Source organism: Lissotriton helveticus, chromosome 7, assembly GCF_964261635.1.
Source record: "Lissotriton helveticus chromosome 7, aLisHel1.1, whole genome shotgun sequence".
NCBI classification, from domain to species: Eukaryota; Metazoa; Chordata; class Amphibia; order Caudata; family Salamandridae; genus Lissotriton; species Lissotriton helveticus.
The window spans coordinates 1,157,084,914-1,157,106,122 of NC_136068.1; the positions used below are offsets into that span (position 1 = coordinate 1,157,084,914).

Here is a 21,209-nt window from a genome sequence, read left to right on the forward strand (position 1 = left end):
CGTCTTGAGGAAGCCTTTTTTTCTTTAGGGGGATGACATAGGAGTCCACTGGCTGTGAAGTGATCCTCCTCTTGTAAAGGGTCAATTTGCCCGTGTCTGCGTCGATAAAATGCTCAGAATCCTCTTCAGAGTCGAGTACCCGACTTGAAAGTGCCCCTGCCGTTGAAGAATCCGACTTCTTTGGCGTCGATTTCGTTGAAAAGGCCTTTGGCGTCTCTTTTGGCGGCAGAAGGAAGAGAAGTTTACCCGCAGGCTTCACCGGAATGTCCATCGGCTTCTGTGGCGATGGCATCGGAGCCGGCGTAGCAGAGGCCTTCTCCCTGATTCTCTGTAGTGAAGAGGCGATGGGGGACGCGTCACTTACAGTGGCCTTTGGCGCCGACGAGGAGGTCTTGACCTTGCCCTCGGATCCGACGTCCTGTCGGCCCTTCTGAGTTTTGGACGATGATGCCTCAGCCGCCGACCCAGAGTCCTTGGACCGATGCGCAGATGTGCCAGCCTTCGATCCGTGTGATTTTGTCGGCTCCGTCACCACCACGCGTCCGACTAACGGAATCCCAGTCGAAACCGGAGCCGTGTCGCTGGCTTTGACGGCGTCGCAGCGGTTGACCCGTGCCGACCACCCTTCTTAGAGGATCCCTCCTCTGGCGCCGATTTCGACCCTGTGGAGTCGACTTTTGTGGACCGGAGGTCGACGGAGTCGATGAAGCAGGGGGTGTAGTCGTTTTTGGTGGTACGGCCGCCATCTTAGGGTCGCTCGAATCGATAAGTTTCGGTTTCGTTTTCGGGTCGGCCATTTTAGGTGTAGTCGATACCGTAGGTTTCAGTTTCGGTTTCGATACGGGCTGCGCAGCAAGTATGTCCGTGGCCGGGCCTGAAGGCGGGGCCGTGGCTTGCGGTACGGGGTCTTGGGTAAGGCCGACAGGCGATCCCGTGACCCGATCTTGATTTTCGTAACCTTCGGGGCATAGCTCGTCCCCATAGCTATCTTCCGCAGCCCCATAAATCTCTTCGACGTCCCCTACCTCGTCGACGTATTCAAGGCCTTGATCCACGACTCAGTCGTCGTCTTCCGGATCTGCCTCGACCTCCGTCTCGGGCGGGGAGATTTGAAGATGATGGCTCTGGTCCTCCTCTTCTCGGTCGCCGAAGATGTTTTCTGGATCCGGGGCCGCTTGTCTGGCCTCAAGGCGCACCGCGCGCCGAAGCTTGAGTGTCTTCTTCGACCTGAATTTTGCGCAGGCCCTGCAGTTGTCTTCGTTATGGTCTGGTGAAAGGCATTTGTTACAGACCGGGTGCACGTCGATATGTGGGTATTTGGACCCACAGAGCGGACAGTACTTAAACGGACTCCGCTCCATGCTGGAAAGTTGCGTCGTGTCGCGATGAGAAGGCCTCGATGTCCGAAGAGTGCAAGCACTCCGTTGATTCCGACTCCAAGAGACGGAAGAACTCAAGACCGTGCGCAAACAATACCGACGCAAAGAATACAAGGCCTTTTGGCCGTAAAAAGTTAGTTTTTCTCGGTTCCGACAGAGACGTCGAGACCGCATCCGAACCCAATGGCGGAAAAAAACAATCTGGGGATGGAGCCGATGCCCATGCGCACTGTAGTCCAGGGGAGGAGCCACCTATCTCAGGATACTTCGAAGACTCTTCCAGGACAACAATGTGCGATCATCCGGACCCAACACTAGGCGGCGATCTAATGCTAAGATATGAATTTAGCAGCCCACATGCCTCGAACACTTCGGTACGCACATTTGTTTTACCCTCAACAGAAGGACGTTGTAAATTCAGGACCTCATACGCACATCTGATGACTACAGCAAAGGAAGGACTCTCTTCTGTTGACAACATGGGGGTGATGGTGATACAGCACTACTGCAGGGAAGCATAAAGCCCACTGGACTCTTGAAAATCCATGTAGAAATGGTCATCACAATATGGGTGTAGACCATGCCACTGTCGTCGTCAAGTCGCAGCAAATGGTGGTTGCAGTCTGAACCGAAAAGCTGGTGAAGCAACTGAGGATGGTTCTGTGTTAGAGGGAGTGTTATGTAAGAATCAGAAAGTATGGGAATTGGTATGCTCACTCTGAATGGGAGTCACAGTGCGACCTTGGTCAGGGTAGTGACGGATTCACCTCAGATTGGACACCAGAGTCGGCAACGGATCACCTTCGATGGAGAAGTCACGACTGGCACTGACGAAGAAGAACCAGAATGGACGTCTGCACCAGAGTCTAGGCAGAACCCAAGCCGGGTTCCGGGGGCCAGTAATTCTGCTGGAGCCTCCTATGGATTCTAAAGGGGGGAGGGGTGCACAAGGTGTGCACAAGCGGGAGCAGAAGAGAGCTAAAATATGTAGCATCACCACCTTAAATGCCTTGACCTGCTGTATTGTGGCCAAAGGCTCTGGGAATTGGGGTACATAGGGATCAACTGTGGAATCAGATCTTCAGTCAGAGATCTGAAGCTAGATAGACTGGCCCCATGGCACCCTTGTGACTTCTCTTTAAATAGAGAGTGGTGTGATAGGGTCAAGTCCTGCTTCACCTTCTTGTAGTTCCGCTTCGAATTGGACTTCGACTTACCTGATGACTTTAACCGCAATGACAACCTGTTGTAGGAGTGGCCCATTGAGCGCAAACAGTCTGTGCCTCTCGACTTAGAGTGAGACTTGCGTGGCTTCTTTCAATGTTTGATGACATGCTGATTCACGTTACAGTCCTGAATCACCTTCAGGTGTGCTCCTTATATGAACTGGAGTCATACCCAGAACCCGCTCACCAGAGGCACACCTTCTGTGCGTCCATAACAGGCATCTTTTTACCACAGTCATGGTATGGTTTGAACCCTGCATTTTTAGAGATAGGGTTCTCTTGCATACTGGAATTCAGGTAAGAACACTAGACAAACTGATGAAAAATTTAACAGTGCTCCCTGTCTGCATTTGAAGGTGCACAAAGAAAGCAATTGGCTTTGGCGAGTAGGGGCCAGTCACTTCCAGGGTGGAATAATGTCAAGATGAAACCATATGGCGTCCTCTAGCAGAGCGCAAGAGCACTGCTGAGGAACAATTCTGGATCCAGCCAGGCGCCTGGGTATTCTTTAAAGGTGATGATTCTGCAGTAAGAAGTAGCCATCAGTAGCAACAGTTTTATAAAGAAAAGTTGCATTGCCAGGCCAGTAACAGAACAATGCTCTGCAGCCACAGTAAGGGAATACTTTGGAGCTATGTCGATCTGCAGAATACATTCAGAATATTCCTTCACTCCCCAAACTTATGTATTCATTTATCCTCACTATCATTGTTTAGAGTGTTTGAAACATCAGGGTTTCCATTTACATTGAAACAACCTTTTCTGCTTCATCAAATTAATTTTGCATGAAGCTGGATATCAGTGGGGACGGCCCATAAAAATCACGGGCCACTCTTTACATCTGAATTCAGAAACATACATGTGAATGTGTAAACTAGTTCTAAAGCAAAAGACCGAGGTTTCTGACAAATGCTAGGAGAAGCATAATGATTAAAAAATGAAGAGCTTTCTGTTTCTTCTGTGTCTAAAAAGAGTTCTGTTAAAATTACTTTTACAGTAAACTTTTCTTAACCTTCACATAGCTCGCATTTCGCAAACTGACAATTACACTTTTATAAGGCCTCTGCTGAAAATACACTTAAAGCTTAAGTGGTGTTGAATGTTAGGACAGTAAAATTAACACAATATTTTTATGCCAATCTGCACATACTAAATTCTTACCAAAGTAATCGGAGGGCCCAAGTCTTCCAACTTCAACAAATTCTTCATTTTCAGACCTGCGCTGAAGTACAGCAGCTGTACCCTGTAATCAAAAAATATAGTTGGTTTAAACTATACATTTCTGCAGTGTGTTACAGTCGGATATTAAAAATAGGTCTTCTGTGCGGGCACTATTCGCAGATTACTTCAAATTCCTTTTCCAATCCCTGAAAATGTGATCTGCTCTCAGGAATGAGCATCTGTCCTCAGCCTAATTGTGGTGATGAGACAATCGGGTATAGGAATGAGCAGCAGCTATTTTACCTTCGTATGAATTTACCATTCCAAGATAGACATCCATATTCAGTGTGTGTGCCCTTAAGTCTCTCCCTGTGTGTGTGGTTTCCACTGCAGCTACTGCCTGCCATGCTTGGTCAGCTTACTGCTACTGTCCTGCCGCCTTGCCCTCTGTTGTCCAGCTGTGGGCACATGCACTGTTCCACCTGCCCGCCATGGTCTGTTGTGACGCCACAGCCTCTCACATGTCCTGCATGATTGGTTCGCTAGACCCCTTCTTCCTACCCCATTCATGGTCCATTGTTCTGCCACTGCCCCTCCCAGCTGTCGTGTGGTGCTGCCAGTGCCTGGAGTGGTCAACTTACTGCCTCTGCTCCTTTTTCTTCCCCCTGCCCTAAACTGTGCCACTGGGCGCGCTCCCTCCCCACAGTGTTCTAATGAAAAAGCAGACTGCTAACAATCTGTATTTATTACAAAAGTGTGGCACACATGAATTCATCTTGATGGAATTGAAAATGTAAAACCCAATGCATTTCCTTTAGAAATTAACAAAACCGGGGGCGGGTGTAGGGCGGATTTTTTTGCTCAGGGAAATTATGGTTTGTGCTCCAAAAAGCACAATTAAGCACTCTTTTGTCGGAGTTCTCAAATAGTGACAAGCTTTTAAACTAGCTGCTATTTTTATGGTGCTTTTGTTTATGCAAGTGAGCACTTGATTATTTGATGCACTAATTACTTAAGAAATCTGCACACTTCTTCCATTGCTTATATTTTGGTGGGGCGGGTGTGATATCAAAGTATCCAACATTCCTCATTTACTGCAGTAACCTTTTTAGAAAAGGCTTTCAGTTTTACAGCTTTGATTCCACCAAGATGGCATTCAGTTATGCCACACTGGTTATATATTCAGAATGCTAGCATTAGAGCACTGTGGTAAAGCTGCAGTTGATTACCAGGGAGTTAACTGGCAGGATGCTGCTGGTATTGAAAGTACATGTTTCAGTCTCCATGTCAGAATGTTTTACTGCCATGGATGAGGAAGATATTTGAGAACTCATAGAAAACGTGCCCCAATTTTACTTTCTACAGCACTAACCATCATTTCTATGACAAAATGAACCCCTTAATTTTCCTCCTTTCTAAAGGAAATGGTTTACGTTTTTTTAGAATTGAGTCAATCAAGATGGTTTCAGGTCTGCCACACTTTTGTCAGAAGTAAGAATGTTAGCATTCTAGCTGTTCATCAGAACACTCTAGGAGGCTGCAGTAGAACACAGAATAATCAACAGACAGAGGCTTCTGTTGGAAGTAGATGTTTTACTCGGTGTCAGACTTTATTTTCACATTGCTGAGAAAGATTGTGTGAATTTACAGAAAATTTGCTCTCCGTTTAGATTCAGCAGCACAGTTTTCTCTCAAACATGAATTATCAAATCCCAGCAAAGGATCAGCATTTCAAATACCGTAAAATCACCCTGGAATATACCACAATTCCTAAAATTAGTATGGCACCACCAACAAATGATTTATAATGCGATTAAAATGTTATCACACTTTATATATGCTCCTACTTGTGACCCTCAAAACCTACCATTCAAAGGTCCTGTAATGGCTGGCACAACATGTTGCGGCCAGTCAGTCCAAGGACCCCAACCCACATGTCCTTTGGGGGACAGGGTGTGCTCACCCTGGCCACTTATATATTTTCCTTATTCATTTTCAGGACACTGAGACCATGAGATAAAAATCTAGAGTGTGGAGATCTCTCATTTCTACCGAGTGAGGTTAGGGAAAGAAGACTGAGAGCTCTATCATTTGGTTATGGTGAAAGGAGCAAACTATCTTAGGGAGGAACTGAGGGCTAGTTCGAAGTACTACCCTGTTGTTGTGACCCTTAATGAAGGGTTCCTGTAGTGCAAGGGCTTGCAATTCACCACTGCGTCTAAGAGAAATTATTGTGACGAGGAAGGGCACTTTCCAAGGGAGATACTGGCAGGGCTCAAGAGGGGGGGGGGATCCATAACTCTGGTGAGGACTATGTTAAGGTTTCATACTGGGGCAGTGGGAGCCTTGAGTGAAATGTCCCTTTTCAGACCTTCCACAAAGTCTTAACCTACGGGTATGTTTAAGAGGGAAGAGGAATGTTCCCTGTTTTGCATGTAAGCTGCTATGGTCACTAGGTGGAGACATATTGAAGTGCGGGGCTCGCCTGACTTTTGAAGATGTAGCAAATAATAGGAGAGGATATCTTGGGACTGCACGTTTTGGGGAATCCAGGTGTTTGGGAATGCAGTAATGGGCAAACCATGTGTGGTTGGTCGACAGGATTCTCGTAAGATGTCTTTACACTTCTGTGGGAGACAGAGGTAACCAAATTCTAGACCTCAGATGTAATGCACTACATTGAGTAGTTTAGGGTATCGGTGCATGATCTGGCCTTGGTTCCTGGTGAATTAAAAATTCAGGACAAAGAGCCAAAATTCAGGACAAAACTTTGGGACAAAAGGTAAGTTTTACAGACACGTCCGAGGAGGTCGTGCAATAGTATAAAAGTAAGTAAATAGACAACCACGTTAGTAAAAGTCAAAATAAGTTTATATTAGGTTGAGACAATCGTGCACTTTAATTTTTTCAGTATGCCCTCAGCTTGCTACCTTAGACGATTCAAAACTTGCATCTCGCTCCAGCAGGTATTAGTCACCAGACAATGGTGAACCACACCTGACAACAAGTGGGGCCGCTTTTATTGTTGATTGAAAACTACTGGATATACAAGGAACTTTGCAGTGCCAGCCCCCAGTCACAAAAACAACCCCCCTTTCCAGCCTCCTAGGAAAACACCTGATGCCTGGTCCGGCCAGTCCGGCCTTGCTACCACCCTCCAATGGTGCCCTTCATCTTCACATAGATTGTCTCTCATGTGTATTTAATTTCGTTTATAGGGCTACTCATCCCAAGTATGTAGGGCGGGGTGTCGGAGTGTGTTACATCACACACACATCATATAGAGACAATGACTTATATAAACGTGAAAGTCAATGTATAGGAAATGTTACTTAAGATAATGGGTGCTACAAGGTGTAATCATTCTTATATCTATCATTCAGTCTTTCACCATTCATTCTATCCTTCCATCTGTGTGCCCATCTATATCCAAACATTCGCAAACCTATCCACCACGTATCCTTCCATCCATCCATCATTTCACTCATCCATCCCTTTATCCACCCTTTCACTCATCCATCCACCCTTTCACCCTGTCCATCCATACACTCATCCATCCACTCTTCCACCCATCCATCTATTCACTCATCCATCCAGCCATTTACCCTTTCACCCATCCAGTCATCCTTTCCCCTACTCATCCATCCACCCAGTCACTTATCCTTCCACCCATTCACCCTTTCAGTCATTCACCATCCCTGTCTCTCTCCATAACCCTTTCACTTATTCATCCATCCTTCCACCCACCCATCTACTCATCCATTCACGAATCTATCCATTGACCCTATTACTCATCCATCCTTTCCCTCACACATCCATCCTTTCTCTCATCCATCCACCCTTTCACTTCTTCACTCATCTATCCATCCTTTTGTCCATCTACCCCCTTTCACTCAATCAATCCTTACATCCACCCTTTCACTCATCCATACACCCTTTCACTTGTAAATTCATCCGTCCTTTCATTCATTCATCCATCCACCAATTCACTCGCCCATCTATCCTTTCACTCATACATCCATCCTTTTACTCACCCATACACCATTTTACCCATCTATCTACCCTTCCACCCAAACATCCATTATTTACCTATTCTCTCATCCATCCTTCCACTCACTCATCCATCCTCTTTCATTATCTCTCCATTCACCCTTTCATTCATCCATTTATCCTTTCACTAATCTATTCAGCCATTCAAACATTCCTTCACTTATTTACTCACCCACCTTTTCAAATTATGAGCTGAGCCTCTGTCTGCAGAGTCGTAGTAGAAGAGGCCCATCATGAATTTCACCTAGCTGTAGTTCCTAAAGCAAGGGGTGGGGTGGGGGAGAGTTCACTATGCCCGTGCACATATGTAATCTGAAAACTTAGAAGTCATGAGCCATGCATGATGCACAGAACCAGGACGTGAGGTGACGGTAACATGGTGTTGTTTCCAGGGCCTTAAGTGTGGTAAAAAAAACTGGGAGGTATGCAATGTAATTAAGGGCGTGGCTTAAAACACCTAGGCTAAAAATATGGGCTTAGCATAGTGTTCCTCCTGACTAGTATTATGTTGTTTCTGGCATTGCATCCAGATATATAATACAGCAAGTATCATTACACCAACAACAAGCCAGGACTATTGGCTTTGGCAATGGTTGTTAGTTGCTTAAAATAGAAAAGCAGCAACCATGGTTGTTGAATACAATATTGAAAATGCGTCAGTTCTAAAATGAGACAGTGAAAGAACTAGAACATGTTCTTTTTTACTTGTTTCACAGGCTTCTTTATATAAACTGTTTTCTCACGTTGCAGAATGGGCGTTTTACCTTTCATCCATCTGAAAGAATGCCATGCTGTACACTGAGACAGCAGGAGGCTACCACATTATCAACCTTAGCAGGATGATAGGCTGAGTCAGCTTTGTTGGGATTCAGACTTGTGACCTTCAGATCATCTCAAGTGCCAGCAGTGTGCAAGGAACTCATTGAGCCATCTTGCATTCTCTAAGGCTGAACAAATAGAGCCCGGGCAGGGCACCATCTAGCCCCCTCTGAAGACGGTAGTGGCTGGCAGCTATCCTCCAGCATCTTGGTATGTTATCAGTAAAGTCACTGCTTTACGTTGAGAGCACTCGTTGCTATCTAAAATGCACATTTCTACTCATTAACTAGAGTCAGCAATGACAATACTAGAGTGAGTTACAACCGCTCGATACTCCAAATGGACGAGTTTAGATTCAGAAATCCAAACTATTTTGGATTGACAGCTCCTGTTACCCAAACTCAGGTCAGGGCATTCCTTGGACTGACAGGGTACTATAGAAGGTTTGTTCAAAATTATGGGACCATTGTGGGGTCCCTAACAGAACTGACTTCTAAAAAGAGGCCCAAAAAGGTGATTTGGACCCCAGAGTGTCAGAAGGCTTTTGACACTTTGAAATCTGCTATGTGTTCAGCACCAGTGTTACTGGCCCCTGACTACACAAAAGAATTTGTAGTTCAGACTGATGCTTCAGAGCAAGGGATTGGAGCAGTTTTGTCACAGCTAAATGAAGGGGGGGCTTGACCAGCCAGTTGCCTTTATTAGCAGGAGGCTTCTTCCCAGAGAGCAGAGGTGGAGTGCCATTGAGAGAGAGGCTTTTGCTATGGTGTGGTCACTGAAAAAGTTGAGACCATATTTGTTTGGGACTCACATTCGTGTTCAAACTGACCACAGGCCTCTCAGGTGGCTCATGCAGATGAGAGGGGATAATCCCAAGCTGTTAAGGTGGTCCATTTCCCTACAGGGAATGGACTTTACAGTGGAACAGAGATCTGGGGTTGCCCATGCCAATGCAGATGGACTTTCCAGGTTTTTCCACTTAGCCGATGAGGACTACCAGGGTGTAGGTTAGTAACCCATCACCTTTTGTTGGGGGGGAGGAAGGAGGGCTATGTTGCAAAGACATCCTGTGCCCTGGGTACCCCCCAAATTTTTGCTGACGGGAACTGGTGGTAACGTACTCTGACTGACCCTGGGCTCTGTTTAACCAGGCCCAGGGCCAGTGGCAAGCTAAACGGAACACATTAGAATACAGTTAAGACATCCAACATACACTAGGGTACACTACGGTATGGTGGGGTACCCCTGTAATTGGCATGACCTACCACCTAAGCCCCTAGTATGTAATAGGGCAGGGGATTGAAACTACCTAGAAGTCTCCAGTATCCTTGGGCATGGCAGTTTAGAGGCCAGCAGATTCTCTGCACCAGCATGTGTGCAGTGCTGAAGCCTGAGGTCAGTTTAAAAGCTGCACTGGTGGCCAGGACAGCTTTTAAACCTTAAATTGTGCCCAAATTCGACTTTGGGGGTAGGGGCCCTTAAAAAGTAACCTTCTACCATGTTTATGCATATTAGGGACCCCCAGGGGTGGAGGGTCAGTTATCTATAAGGAGCGCGCTTATAAAATGAGTTTTTATATGCCTGGGTAAAGTGAAATTTTACATTTCACTCCCCACATTGTATTAAAGAGCTGCTCAAATTCGACTTTGATGCTAGAAGGATTGGGTAAGGATGATCTGCAATATTTCTGCAGATTCAGAACCCCTGAAGTCTCCCCTAGTTGCACAGGGGGTGGGGTTCCTGTAGATATTAGGGAAATACTTATTAAATATGGTTTTTATAAGCCCTGGTTCTTGAAAAGTGGCCCAAGTCATTTTCCCTATTGCAAACCCCATGGCCGATAGGTTAACATGGTAGGAAGTGATTGATTAATAAATATTGATAGGAGAGGACTAGCCGGACCATTCAAAGACTTCCCAGAATGGTAGTAGTAAATCCAACAATATTATATTGTTAAATTTCTCCTAAAGTGTACATCCAAATAGTTATGAGACTTTGTAAGTCCAAATTCAGCCTTTCAGTGGTCTGCCCTGATTGGTCAGAGTTAAGTGGATTAGCCAGGTTGCTGGGAGGGCAGTGTGCTGTTCTATAGGAATGCCAGGCCAGGAGGTGGCGTTGTGAACTACGCTCTTCAAAGGCAAGAGGGGAGGCCTGGGTTTCAGTCCACTATGACAGTCGTGACCCAGAGTCAGGGCTAGGATTAGGAAAGGTATGTGCAGATGGTAGGGGGTGTGTTTAGCCAGCTCTTACCTCCTTGCTGGAAAATCAGCCATTATGGATTTGGAAGAATGATGCACTCTGGGACAAACTAATGCCACACTCCACAGGATGTGGTCATAACTATGAGGAGTTGCCCTGCTTCCACTGGTCAGCAATGACCTGGTGCTTGACCCAGAGAATTTTGAATAAGTATCTGAGAGGGGCAGAGCCCTCCAGATCTGCTGCTTGAAACTGAATGAAGCAAGAAATGCCCTGCTGAAGTTTGCTGTGCAAGGAACTCTAAGGCCTGACCTATGAAGACTGCACCATTTGAAACTACAGCCCTGTGGATTACCTTTCTGCCAAAGGACTAAGAGTGGACTCCCTGCAAGCTACAGGTTAACAGAGCTTACATGGAAAGCCCCACAAACCATTCAAAGCCTGGAGTACCAGTGGATTTGTAAGGGGTTTTGTTCAAGTCGATTGCGGAATTGAAGTTTCACACTTTCAAGGACCCTCTTGGAGATTCCAGAACCTTGGATTGTGTGTTGGATACTTTGGGACCCGCAAGCAGAACGCCAGGAAGGTGTTGTAATTGGACCCCGCTTGCTGAAGAAGGCGGCCCACTACAGTGGTGAGAATTCTTCAGAACAATTTATAAAGGTGTGTCCCTGACAGAGAAAACGAAATGACTTAAAGGGGCGCAGTTGGTTTCTAAGCACTAGAAAGTGACTAATCTTTAAAAATTCATATCTCTGGTTCCCTACAGTGGATTATTTTCGTTTTGGTGTAATGTAAAAGATACAAATATTACCTATTTTTATAACTTGGTGTTGGATTTTTATTTTGTGTTGTGTCTTAATTATTTACTGAAATGGTGTTTTTAAATGCTTTACATACCTGTCTTTGAAGTTAAGCCTGTCTGCTTGCAGCCACTTTACCACGGTTGAGCAAAGGAATACTTTTCTAAGACCTATGCTGAGTCCTATCATGTGTTAGTGGCCTTATTGCCAGTAGCAGACCTACATTTGCCCCTACCAATAACCCACTTTCCAACCAGCCTCCTACAACGGCCACTTACCTAAGAGCATAAGTAGCGTTGGTGGGCTGGATGAATGTGGATGTGGAAATAAGCATGAAAGGTGAAACTTGTCTGTGCTTAGGAAGTGGTGGCAGGGTGGAATGATGTGAGGTATGTTGTTGAATCGGAGACAGTACCCTTATTGCTCAATGGAGAGGTGCCACTGATTTGAGGTGCAGTCCTTCAACTAAGGAAATATGTGCATCAAACTTGTTTAGGTGTTGGTTCCTTCCCCTACATCGGAGAGGTGCAGATGAGGACTATTTAGTGAGCAAATTGGCGGGAACCTGCCAATCGATCCCTGGTGGTTGCTTACATGAAGCACTTCCTAGGTTTTTTTGTAAGGGTGTTTTATAGCTGCACTTATATGCCCCTCTGCACCGGACAGACATAAGCAGACACACGCGGACACACACACGCACACACCTTTTTAGATGTACACTAGAGACAGCACTATCTGATATATAGATGAAGTGGACCCTGAACCAATAAAAAAAAGACTGGATGTGTGTGTCATACCAAGAGCTTTTGTATATTAGTTTAGTGAAGGGGCAACCTTGCTATGTTTTACTCTTTTGTTCCATTGTGTATTTAGAAGAGACTTGCCTGTGTTTGGGCAAATAATCAGTTCCTTCTTGAAATTCGAACCCTCTCTGGTGCGCAACTTTGGAGGGGAGCTTCAGCACAGGCTTTGGCAGCAGTGACAGAGCAGCTTTCAGTGTAGATTTCGGCTCAGAGTATGGCTTCAACATCTTGGAGGAAAGTTGGCATCAAACTTCGGAACCAACGCATTGCCAGCACTGAGTGGAGAACATAGATGCATCGCCTCTATGTCATGGAGAAACCATTACATCGCATTCCGTACCGACGCATTGTTCATGGAACCAACGCATCACCACCGGTGCATGGCGAAATCTGTTGCATCACCCCAACTACGAGGGGATCACCAACGCATCACTCTGCTGCACCCCACATCTCATTGTGCCTTTCGATTGGATCACTGGGGACAACCTAGCCTTTTAAATCCTGGACGGTGAAGTTAAATAAAAAAGGTTTGTGCTGTTTCAGGCTTGTCTCAGGGCTAAAACCGAGACTCCTGCAAGAGAGGTACTTTGCTTTCATCGAAAGGTGGTGTGGGAATTGAGACTTGACTTGTAGTGCCTGTTGAGACATGTGAAGTCTATCTTGTCTTCTGGCCTGTGGCCAAAGTGTGCTCTACTGCAAGCTCGAGGAACTCTATCTCTTCTGACATCGAAGCCCTCCTGACTCTATTCTGCTTGACCTACAGGGATACTGGACTGCCTGGCACGTGTTTTGTCCACAGATATCTGACATCTCGGATGATGCTGGTCTCTGCATCTTATGGTAAGCCCACCGTCTTTCCCTCCAGTGCTATAGAGGGTTCTCTTGCAGCAGAAGGCACGATAAGCTTCACAGGAACTCGCCACGTGGTCTGGGGAGAGGCAGAGATTACAAAACCCATGCTGGCCACTCCAAGGTTATTTAGTGTCACTCCTAGTGCAGTACTGGAAGGGTGCACATTTCATACCCTTGCATTGATATAGTCTTCAAGAAACAAAAAAGAACATTCAAGGTTAGTCAACGGTCAAAGCTGCAGATGCAGTGAAATCTAATGGCTAGTGACGTCTAGTCTGAAGTCAAGGCATTACAGGCGGATGCTCTCGGCTGCACAATCACCACGTTTCATCACAGGGTTCAAAGGGTAAGCATCCGTGACCAAAAAGCCTCCCAATGCAGCGTTCCCAGATGTCCAAACCCCATGGTGGAAGAAAACAAACTGGTGTGAAGTCCGTGGCAGCAGTAATTGTGGAGTAAGGGTGGCGTCCTAACAGTTCTTGTGACTTAAACTTCAAGAAAAGCAAGTAGCAAACGTTGGGCCCAACAATCGATGGCAGGTGTATTGGAAGCATGTGTATCTACAGCTACACATTATTACACAATTATATTGGTTAGCAAGACCCAAAAAATGGTAATGCTCATGCAATCATCAATACCGCATGCATTTTAAATCAATAGGGCAGAAATACAATTCATTCTCATATATACACTCACACACACATATATACATATATATATATATATATATATATATATATATATATATATACATATATATATACACACACACACACACACATATATTACACATATATCACCTTAACATTTATACTTGTACTCTCAATGCTTAGGCATCATTTCTCTAGAATCATGGGAAACTTGTGTCTTGGATGGGATAAAATGTCAATTTTTACTCACCATAGGAGGAAAAAAGCTGGGCGCCACCATGATAACACCTATGCGACATGTTCAATAATGCCTCACCCTAGTCCTCTACCTCCCAAACATAATGGCAACCTTCAACACTTCCTAATCTCCCTGTCTAGGTTGAAATACATAAACAGAATGAGTGTTGAACTGGCAACTTAATGGGGCAATAACTCTATGGTAGTGTAGCTTATTATGGAAGTAACTTTTACTTTTTTGCCTAATGCCCTTCCCTACAAACTAGTGGAGTTATTTTAATTCATAATTCCGTACTGGTACAGGGAGTTGAAAAGCGGTGCTTGGTATAAACTGAACAATGCTTGCAAAATGCATGCACAGTAGTCCTAGTTGCTCTTTCGCGCATCTTGTTTAGTGAAAGGCAAGGCTGGAATTCAACTGGAGTACCAGACCATCAAACTGTGCATTCATTTAATCTGGAAAAGGAAGTCCTTTGACTCGATGAGACAAATGCATGGGAGAATTCAGTACAAAAAGGAGGCCTGTCTACTGGAACAGGACTATCTACCTTACAGTGTGTGTGTGGGATAATTTGAAGGCATTTGCATTACCCAAGCTTAACATGAACGTCATTAAAACAATGTGTTTATTATAACTGAGCTTTTGTCCTTGGAAGTTGGGTCTAATTAAAGAAAAGATCAATCAAGATTGTGACGGACAAATACTGAAACAATTGCATTACAAAAAAGTGAGCAAGACTTTTCAGACGATTGCCAAAGGGAAGCGGGTATCTATCAAACATCCACTGTATTTAGTACTTTTGATCATAACATATTGCCGGATACACTATTATTAAGTATAGAAAGGTTCCCTAATAGTTGGAGTTCCACAATAATTCAAAGCTTACCAGAAGGTCAAAGTTGATATTACACCCATTTCCACAATTCAAACAGTTTGATGTCACACTCTTCAAAATCCACCTCTGGTTTTTATGGAACCGTGAAACATTACAAGGCGTCTCTTATCACCAAAACACAGATGACACCCAATGCACCTCTAATTCTCACTCCACTAGCACAACCTCTTTCAAAAGGATTATGAATTTGGAGAAAAAGTACATTCTGTAAATCATTTCAGCGGGAGCCCACCTTTACCTGCATTGCCAAATTTCCACCCTCCCTTTTTGCTGGCTTCCCTGCTGAGCCCATACTTTTGTATATGATATTCACACACAAAATCTTAATCGAGTGTAAAATCATTTATGTGCAATGTCGTGTGGGACAATGAACTCAACGTAGGCGGGAGAAGTGACTGCGCATGCGCTGACTAGGCGAGAACTAAAAACAAATACATTCTCGTATAATGTTACTGTTTTCCCCCCAGTTTTTTAAAGCGGGAACTAGAAATGAAGGTTTTGGAGCACTTTACCTTAGCATTAGTTACATTAAACAAGGAGACATACATTTTTGGTGTGCACTGGGAGATTAAGTAATTGGCCAGAATCTTAGGATGTTGGTCTGATGCAGAGACTCGAACCTCGTTCTCCAGCTGCAAAGTCAGCAGCATTGGCAGTTACGCCACATCTTATTTCAAGGATATCCTACATTTAAAGTCAATCTCACAGTTTAGTCGTACATGGTAATCAAAATCCCTATAGACTGAGGTCTGGGTTTGTAATGTGTTTTTCAAATTGTATCAATTTTCATTTTAAAAACGAGCAGCAAGTTCCTTTTTTGTTCTACTAGACATCTGTAATCAATTCATAACCAAGTGTCCAGCAAAATTTAGAGGTGAAACCTGATTATTGCTGTATGTTGTGATTTGAACAGCAGCCAGGTGACCCATTCCTACCTTGTCCTAGGGCACATGGCACACTGGCCACGCAACTGATGCCACAAGTGAATGCAGAAGGCAGGTGGTGGTAGGTATGCTGCAGTCCACCCTCCCTCCCCCCCCCCTCAATCATACCACAGTGCCCCCCTCCCCGCATTGCATGTCGGTTGCGGTTTCCAGGACAAAAAACAGGACCCGGTAAACAAATATTTGCCATCATCAATATATAAATGGACCAGCAGTAGAATTCAGATTCCAACGGTCCATGCAGCAGTTCTTTATTTAGGTAGAGCCATCAGCTGCATGGTCTTCTTTCCAAGCTAGATTGCCACTACTCGCGTCACCTATCTCAAAATGCACTCTTCACTTTGAGCTAAATATTGGTAGGAAAGAGGGGCTACATCCTTTGCTTTTAAGCACAGATGTGGTACTTATTTTACCAACCTCTGCAAAGGTGCAGTGTTGGTTTCGTCAGCTTTGGAAGGATGAGTAGCTTTCTGTTCCACTGCATATGTGCCGGCGGCTTGCATTTTTTTTATAATACAGCACAAACTCAACTTGAAGGTATTGAAGCGCATGTACTCATCGCCGTAGAATACAGGACACACAACTTTTGTGTAGGCATATAAAGATGAAGTGATTTGCCCATAAACACAGGATCTTGAGCAGACGCAGACTTGAACTTGGTTCTCCAGCTCCAAAGTCGCCAGCTCTGGCCATTGTGCCACATCCTCTCTGCATTAAACTACTGGGCTCTAGTGGGAAAAGAAGCAACCGGGATGGGGGCAGGTGGAAAGGAAAAGAAGCAACTGAAAACACAAGCACCCATATGGAGTGCTTATACACAAATAAAGGAGCTCCAAAAATGGGAACAGTGAATGGACACAAGTACTTAGGTCATGCACAAGGGGAGGGCCAAACACAAGAAGAGGCATGACACATACATGTCATGACAAACGGGAACAATGGATACAAGAGTGACGTTGAAACAAGCAAATGGTAAGCTACAGGCAAGCTGTAAGCCAACCGATTGTAAACAAGCCTCGAAGAGACAGTGACTGCGCTTTCTAGCCGAGACCAAAAAAGGAGTTTGTTTGGTCTAAAGTTCTATCAGAAAAAAAATCTGACCATTATGGATCTAACGGAGTTACTTATATGTTCGATTGAGGTTTCACTAACTGAGTACAAAGTGATTGTCCAATGTTTTGAGCAAACTGCACAGAATCAAAGGGCCCCAGCCCAGTCATATTCGTGCATTAGTAGCTTCGTTTACGGGCTGGTTTTCAGCTGTGTCAGGGATGAAAACTCTAACCACCCTTGTCTTTTTTCTGAACTATTTTCAAGCTTTTAATGTGCTTGAAATCTTATGGTGGTCTTCTGATAAGTCACCTGATAGTCATAGTCATCACTGAGCAGACCTGGATATCTCTACGGCTCTCTGAACAGTATGATCCTATACCAGTTGCAGCTTTCTTTGATATTCATTATGTGGAAGAGTAAGATAAATTGTGCATGCTGAGTGATCACAGACCACAAAAGTCCTTTGGTTTTCTGGGAACTAAATAAAGCACAAGTTACTTACCTTCGGTAACGATATATCTGTAAGAAACATTAGTAGTGATAGATTCCTTACCTTAGAGGATGACCTTAACCTTAGAAATCAGTTTGCAGAACAGGGAGGATGGGTGGGGCGGTAAGGAATCTATCACTACTAATGCTTCTAACAGATATATAGTTACCGAAGGTAAGTAACTTGTGCATCTTAAAGAAACACAGTGATAGATTCCTTAACTTAGAATAGATACCCCAGCAATACCAACCCTGGTGGTGGGCCTGCGAACCAAAATCACACCAGAAAGTCCTGGAGAACAGAACGGCCAAAGAAGCCATCTCCCCGGACTTGGTTGTCCAGGCAGTTGTGCTTAGTAAACGTGTGCAGTGAGGCCCACGTAGCTGCCTGACAAATGTCCTGCAAGGAGACGTTGCCTCCCAGAGCAGTAGTGGGTGCCGTCGCCCTTGTAGAATGGGCGAGCAGCCCCGCCGGCGGCACTTTTTTAGCCAAGGAATAACAAGCCTTTATGCACAGAACGACCCATCAAGAAATACTCCGATTGTGCACCGCCCGACCTTTCTTAGCGCCCACATGGCCAACAAAGAGTTGGTCATCCACCCGGAACTGTTGTGTGCGGTTCAGGTAGAAAGAGAGCACACGTTTTGGGTCCACACGATGGAGCCTCTCTTCCTCTTTAGAAGGATGCGGAAAGAAGGTGGGCAAAGTGATGGTCAGCCTGATGTGAAAGGCAGTGACAACCTTTGGCAAAAAGGAAGGACGAGTTCTCAAAACAACTTTGTCCGGATGGACAGAAAGTAAAGGAGGTTTCGAAGAAAAAGCCTGGAGCTTACTCACTCTTCTGGCAGAGATGATGGTAACCAGTTTTTGGAGGTAGAAGACAAAGAGGGCAATTATGAAGTGGCTCAAAGGGAGCACACATGAGAAATATAAGAACTAGATCCGAGTCCCATTGAGGCATCACAAACGGAACAGGAAGAAACATGTGCGTGATGCCTTTTAAGAATCTATTTACCACTGGGGACTTGAAAAGGGAAGGCTGATCTGGGAGCCTCAGGAAGGCGGAAATGTCCGAGAGATAGCCCTTAATAGTGCCCAGAGCAGAGCCCTGCTGGGTCAAAGAAAGAAGAAAAAGAAGGACCTTAGAAAGGGGGGCAGAACGGCGATCCACAGCCTTTGCAGTGCGCCATACCACAAACTTATTCCACCTACAGGCATATACCGTTTTTGTGGAGGGACGCCTGGCTGCCAAGATAACATTGCAGACTTCAGGAGGCAGGTCGAAAGACGTCATCTGCCGCCGCTCTATCCCCAAGCAAGGAGGTGGAGGCTGGACAGGTTCGGGTGGAGGACCGTCCCCTGTTGCTGCGACAGAAGATCCTCCAGAATGAGTACTCATACTGGCTTCACCTTGGGGGTGCCCAGGAGTGGGTCACCTCACAGGGAAAAGACAGGAAAGGTTCCTCAGCGGTATTCGTACAAGCGCCGAGATGCCTCTGGGTAGTCGTGCGCTATACAAGTGCGTAATTATCATTTACTCAGTAGGAGTATCGATCAGAAGATCGATACTCATAATGAGTAGCTCGAGATACCATACTCTTCGAGCCCACTCCGGAGTCAAAAGAATAACTTGGGCCCGGTCGCACCTGATCTTCAGCACTCTGGGCAGAAGTGGTATAGGCGGAAAGGCGTACAACAGACCGCAACTCCACTTGCGACAAAAAGCATCGCCGAGCGAGTGCCGCCTTGGAAATTCCAACGCGCAGAACTGTTGACATTGGGTGTTCGCTTCAGTGGCAAACAGATCTAACCAAGGGTCTCCCCACTGCTGAAAGAGACCTTGCGCCATGTCCGAGTTCAGACGCCATTCGTGATCCAACATGCACCGATGGCTGAGTTCATCCGCCCCGGCGTTCAGAGAACCTGCCAGGTGTTGATCCACCAGGGACATGCCCTGATGTTCCAGCCAAGCTCAGAGAAGCAGAGCCTCTTAGCATAGGGTCCATGACCCCCACCCCGCCCTGCTTGTTGCAGTACCACATGACAGTGGTGTTGTCCGTGAACACCTGCACTACACTGCCCCGGACAGAGGGAAGGAATGCCTTCAGTGCCAGTCGGATCGCCCAGAGCTCCAACAGGTTGATGTGGAGCTAGGACTCCGCCGGAGACCAGAGGCCTCTGATCTCCGCATCCCCCATGTGGCCGCTCCATCCCAGAAGGGACGCGTTCGTCGCAACTGTCTGCTCCGATTGGGGAAGGGAGAGGGATCTGCCATTGACCCAATCGCGCTCCATGAGCCACCACTGCAATTGCAGTACAGTGCCGTCCGAGATCTGGACATGATCGGACAGGTTGCCCTGATGTTGTGCCCACTGGAACATCAGGTCTCACTGCAAGGCCCACATATGCCATCTGGCATGATCCAACAGCAGGATGCAGGAGGCCATCAAGCCCAGCAGCCGAAGGGTCTTCCTGACTGAAACCCGGGACAGAGCCTGAAAGATCGGAATCATAGCCTGAATGTCCCGGACTAGCTGTTCGGGAGGATAAACCCGAAACTACGCAGAGTCCAGAACAGCTCAGATGAAAAGGAGCTTCTGCAAGGGAATCAGATGCAACTTTGGCACGTTGATGGAGAACCCCATCAAATGCAGGTCAGCTGTCGTCTGGAGGTGGGAGACAACTGATTGGGGTGAGCACGCCTTCAACAGCCAGTCGTCGAGATAGGGGAAGACTGAAACCCCTGATCTGCGCAGATGAGCTGCAACCACCGCCATCACTTCCGTGAACACCTGAGGGGTGCAGGTAAGGACGAAGGGGAGCACGGCAAACTGAAAATGCTCCTGGCCTACCGTGAACCGCAGGTAACGCCGGTGGGCCAGCAGGACGGGGATGTGAAAATATGCATCCTGCAAGTCCAATGCTACTATCCAGTCTCCAGGGTCAAGGGCAGCCAAGACCTGAGCCAGAGTCAACATCTTGAACTTCTCCTTCCGGAGGAAGCGATTGACGTTCCTGAGGTCCAAGTTGGGGCGCAAGCCCCTCCGGTCCTTCTTGGGGACCAGAAAGTAGTGGAAATATTAAACCACGTCCTACTTCTGGCCCAGGAATGCGCTCGATGGCCCTCTTGGCCAAGAGGGTCATAACCTCCTGTTGGAGAATGGCGAAGTGATCCCCCGACATGCGGTGAAATTGAGGTGGCATGACTTGGGGGGCGTTAGACTTGAAGGGGGGGGGGGGGGGGGAGTAACCCCTCCGGACGAGTTGCAGCACCCACTTGTCGGAGGTGACAGAACGCCAGTGGGGAAGGTGAAGTCGGACCCTGCTGCCAACTGGAGTGGGATGCGTCCCAAAGCTCAAACTAGGAAGGCTCAGAGGCGGAGGGTGCAGGGGCGGAGGTGGACTGACCCTCACGCCGGCCCCCAGAATTGCCACGGCGGCCTCCATGCCCACGGCAGCGATGAGTCTGGTTCTGCGCAAGCTTCTGACCGAATAGGCGGGCAGGGGCACTCTTCCATGGCCACGAAAGGAATGAAAAGAAGACATGGCCGGCCGCGTGGTGTAAAGCCCAAGGACTTGGCCGTAGCCAGAGAGTCCTTAAAACGCTCCAGTGCACGGTCGGCCTTATCACCAAACAGGCGAGTGCC

The 21,209-nt window shown here is 46.4% G+C and overlaps 1 protein-coding gene across 1 annotated transcript in view; it reads right to left on the minus strand.

Annotated features, from left to right (window-relative positions):
• The window catches only part of PRKAR1A (protein kinase cAMP-dependent type I regulatory subunit alpha), a 310,119-nt gene that overhangs the window by 12,226 nt on the left and 276,684 nt on the right, over nucleotides 1-21,209 (minus strand). The window contains exon 10 of the mRNA XM_078654290.1: nucleotides 3,767-3,848. Within this exon, the coding sequence (XP_078510416.1) occupies nucleotides 3,767-3,848 (82 nt within the window). The remainder of the gene's footprint in view (nucleotides 1-3,766; nucleotides 3,849-21,209) is intronic.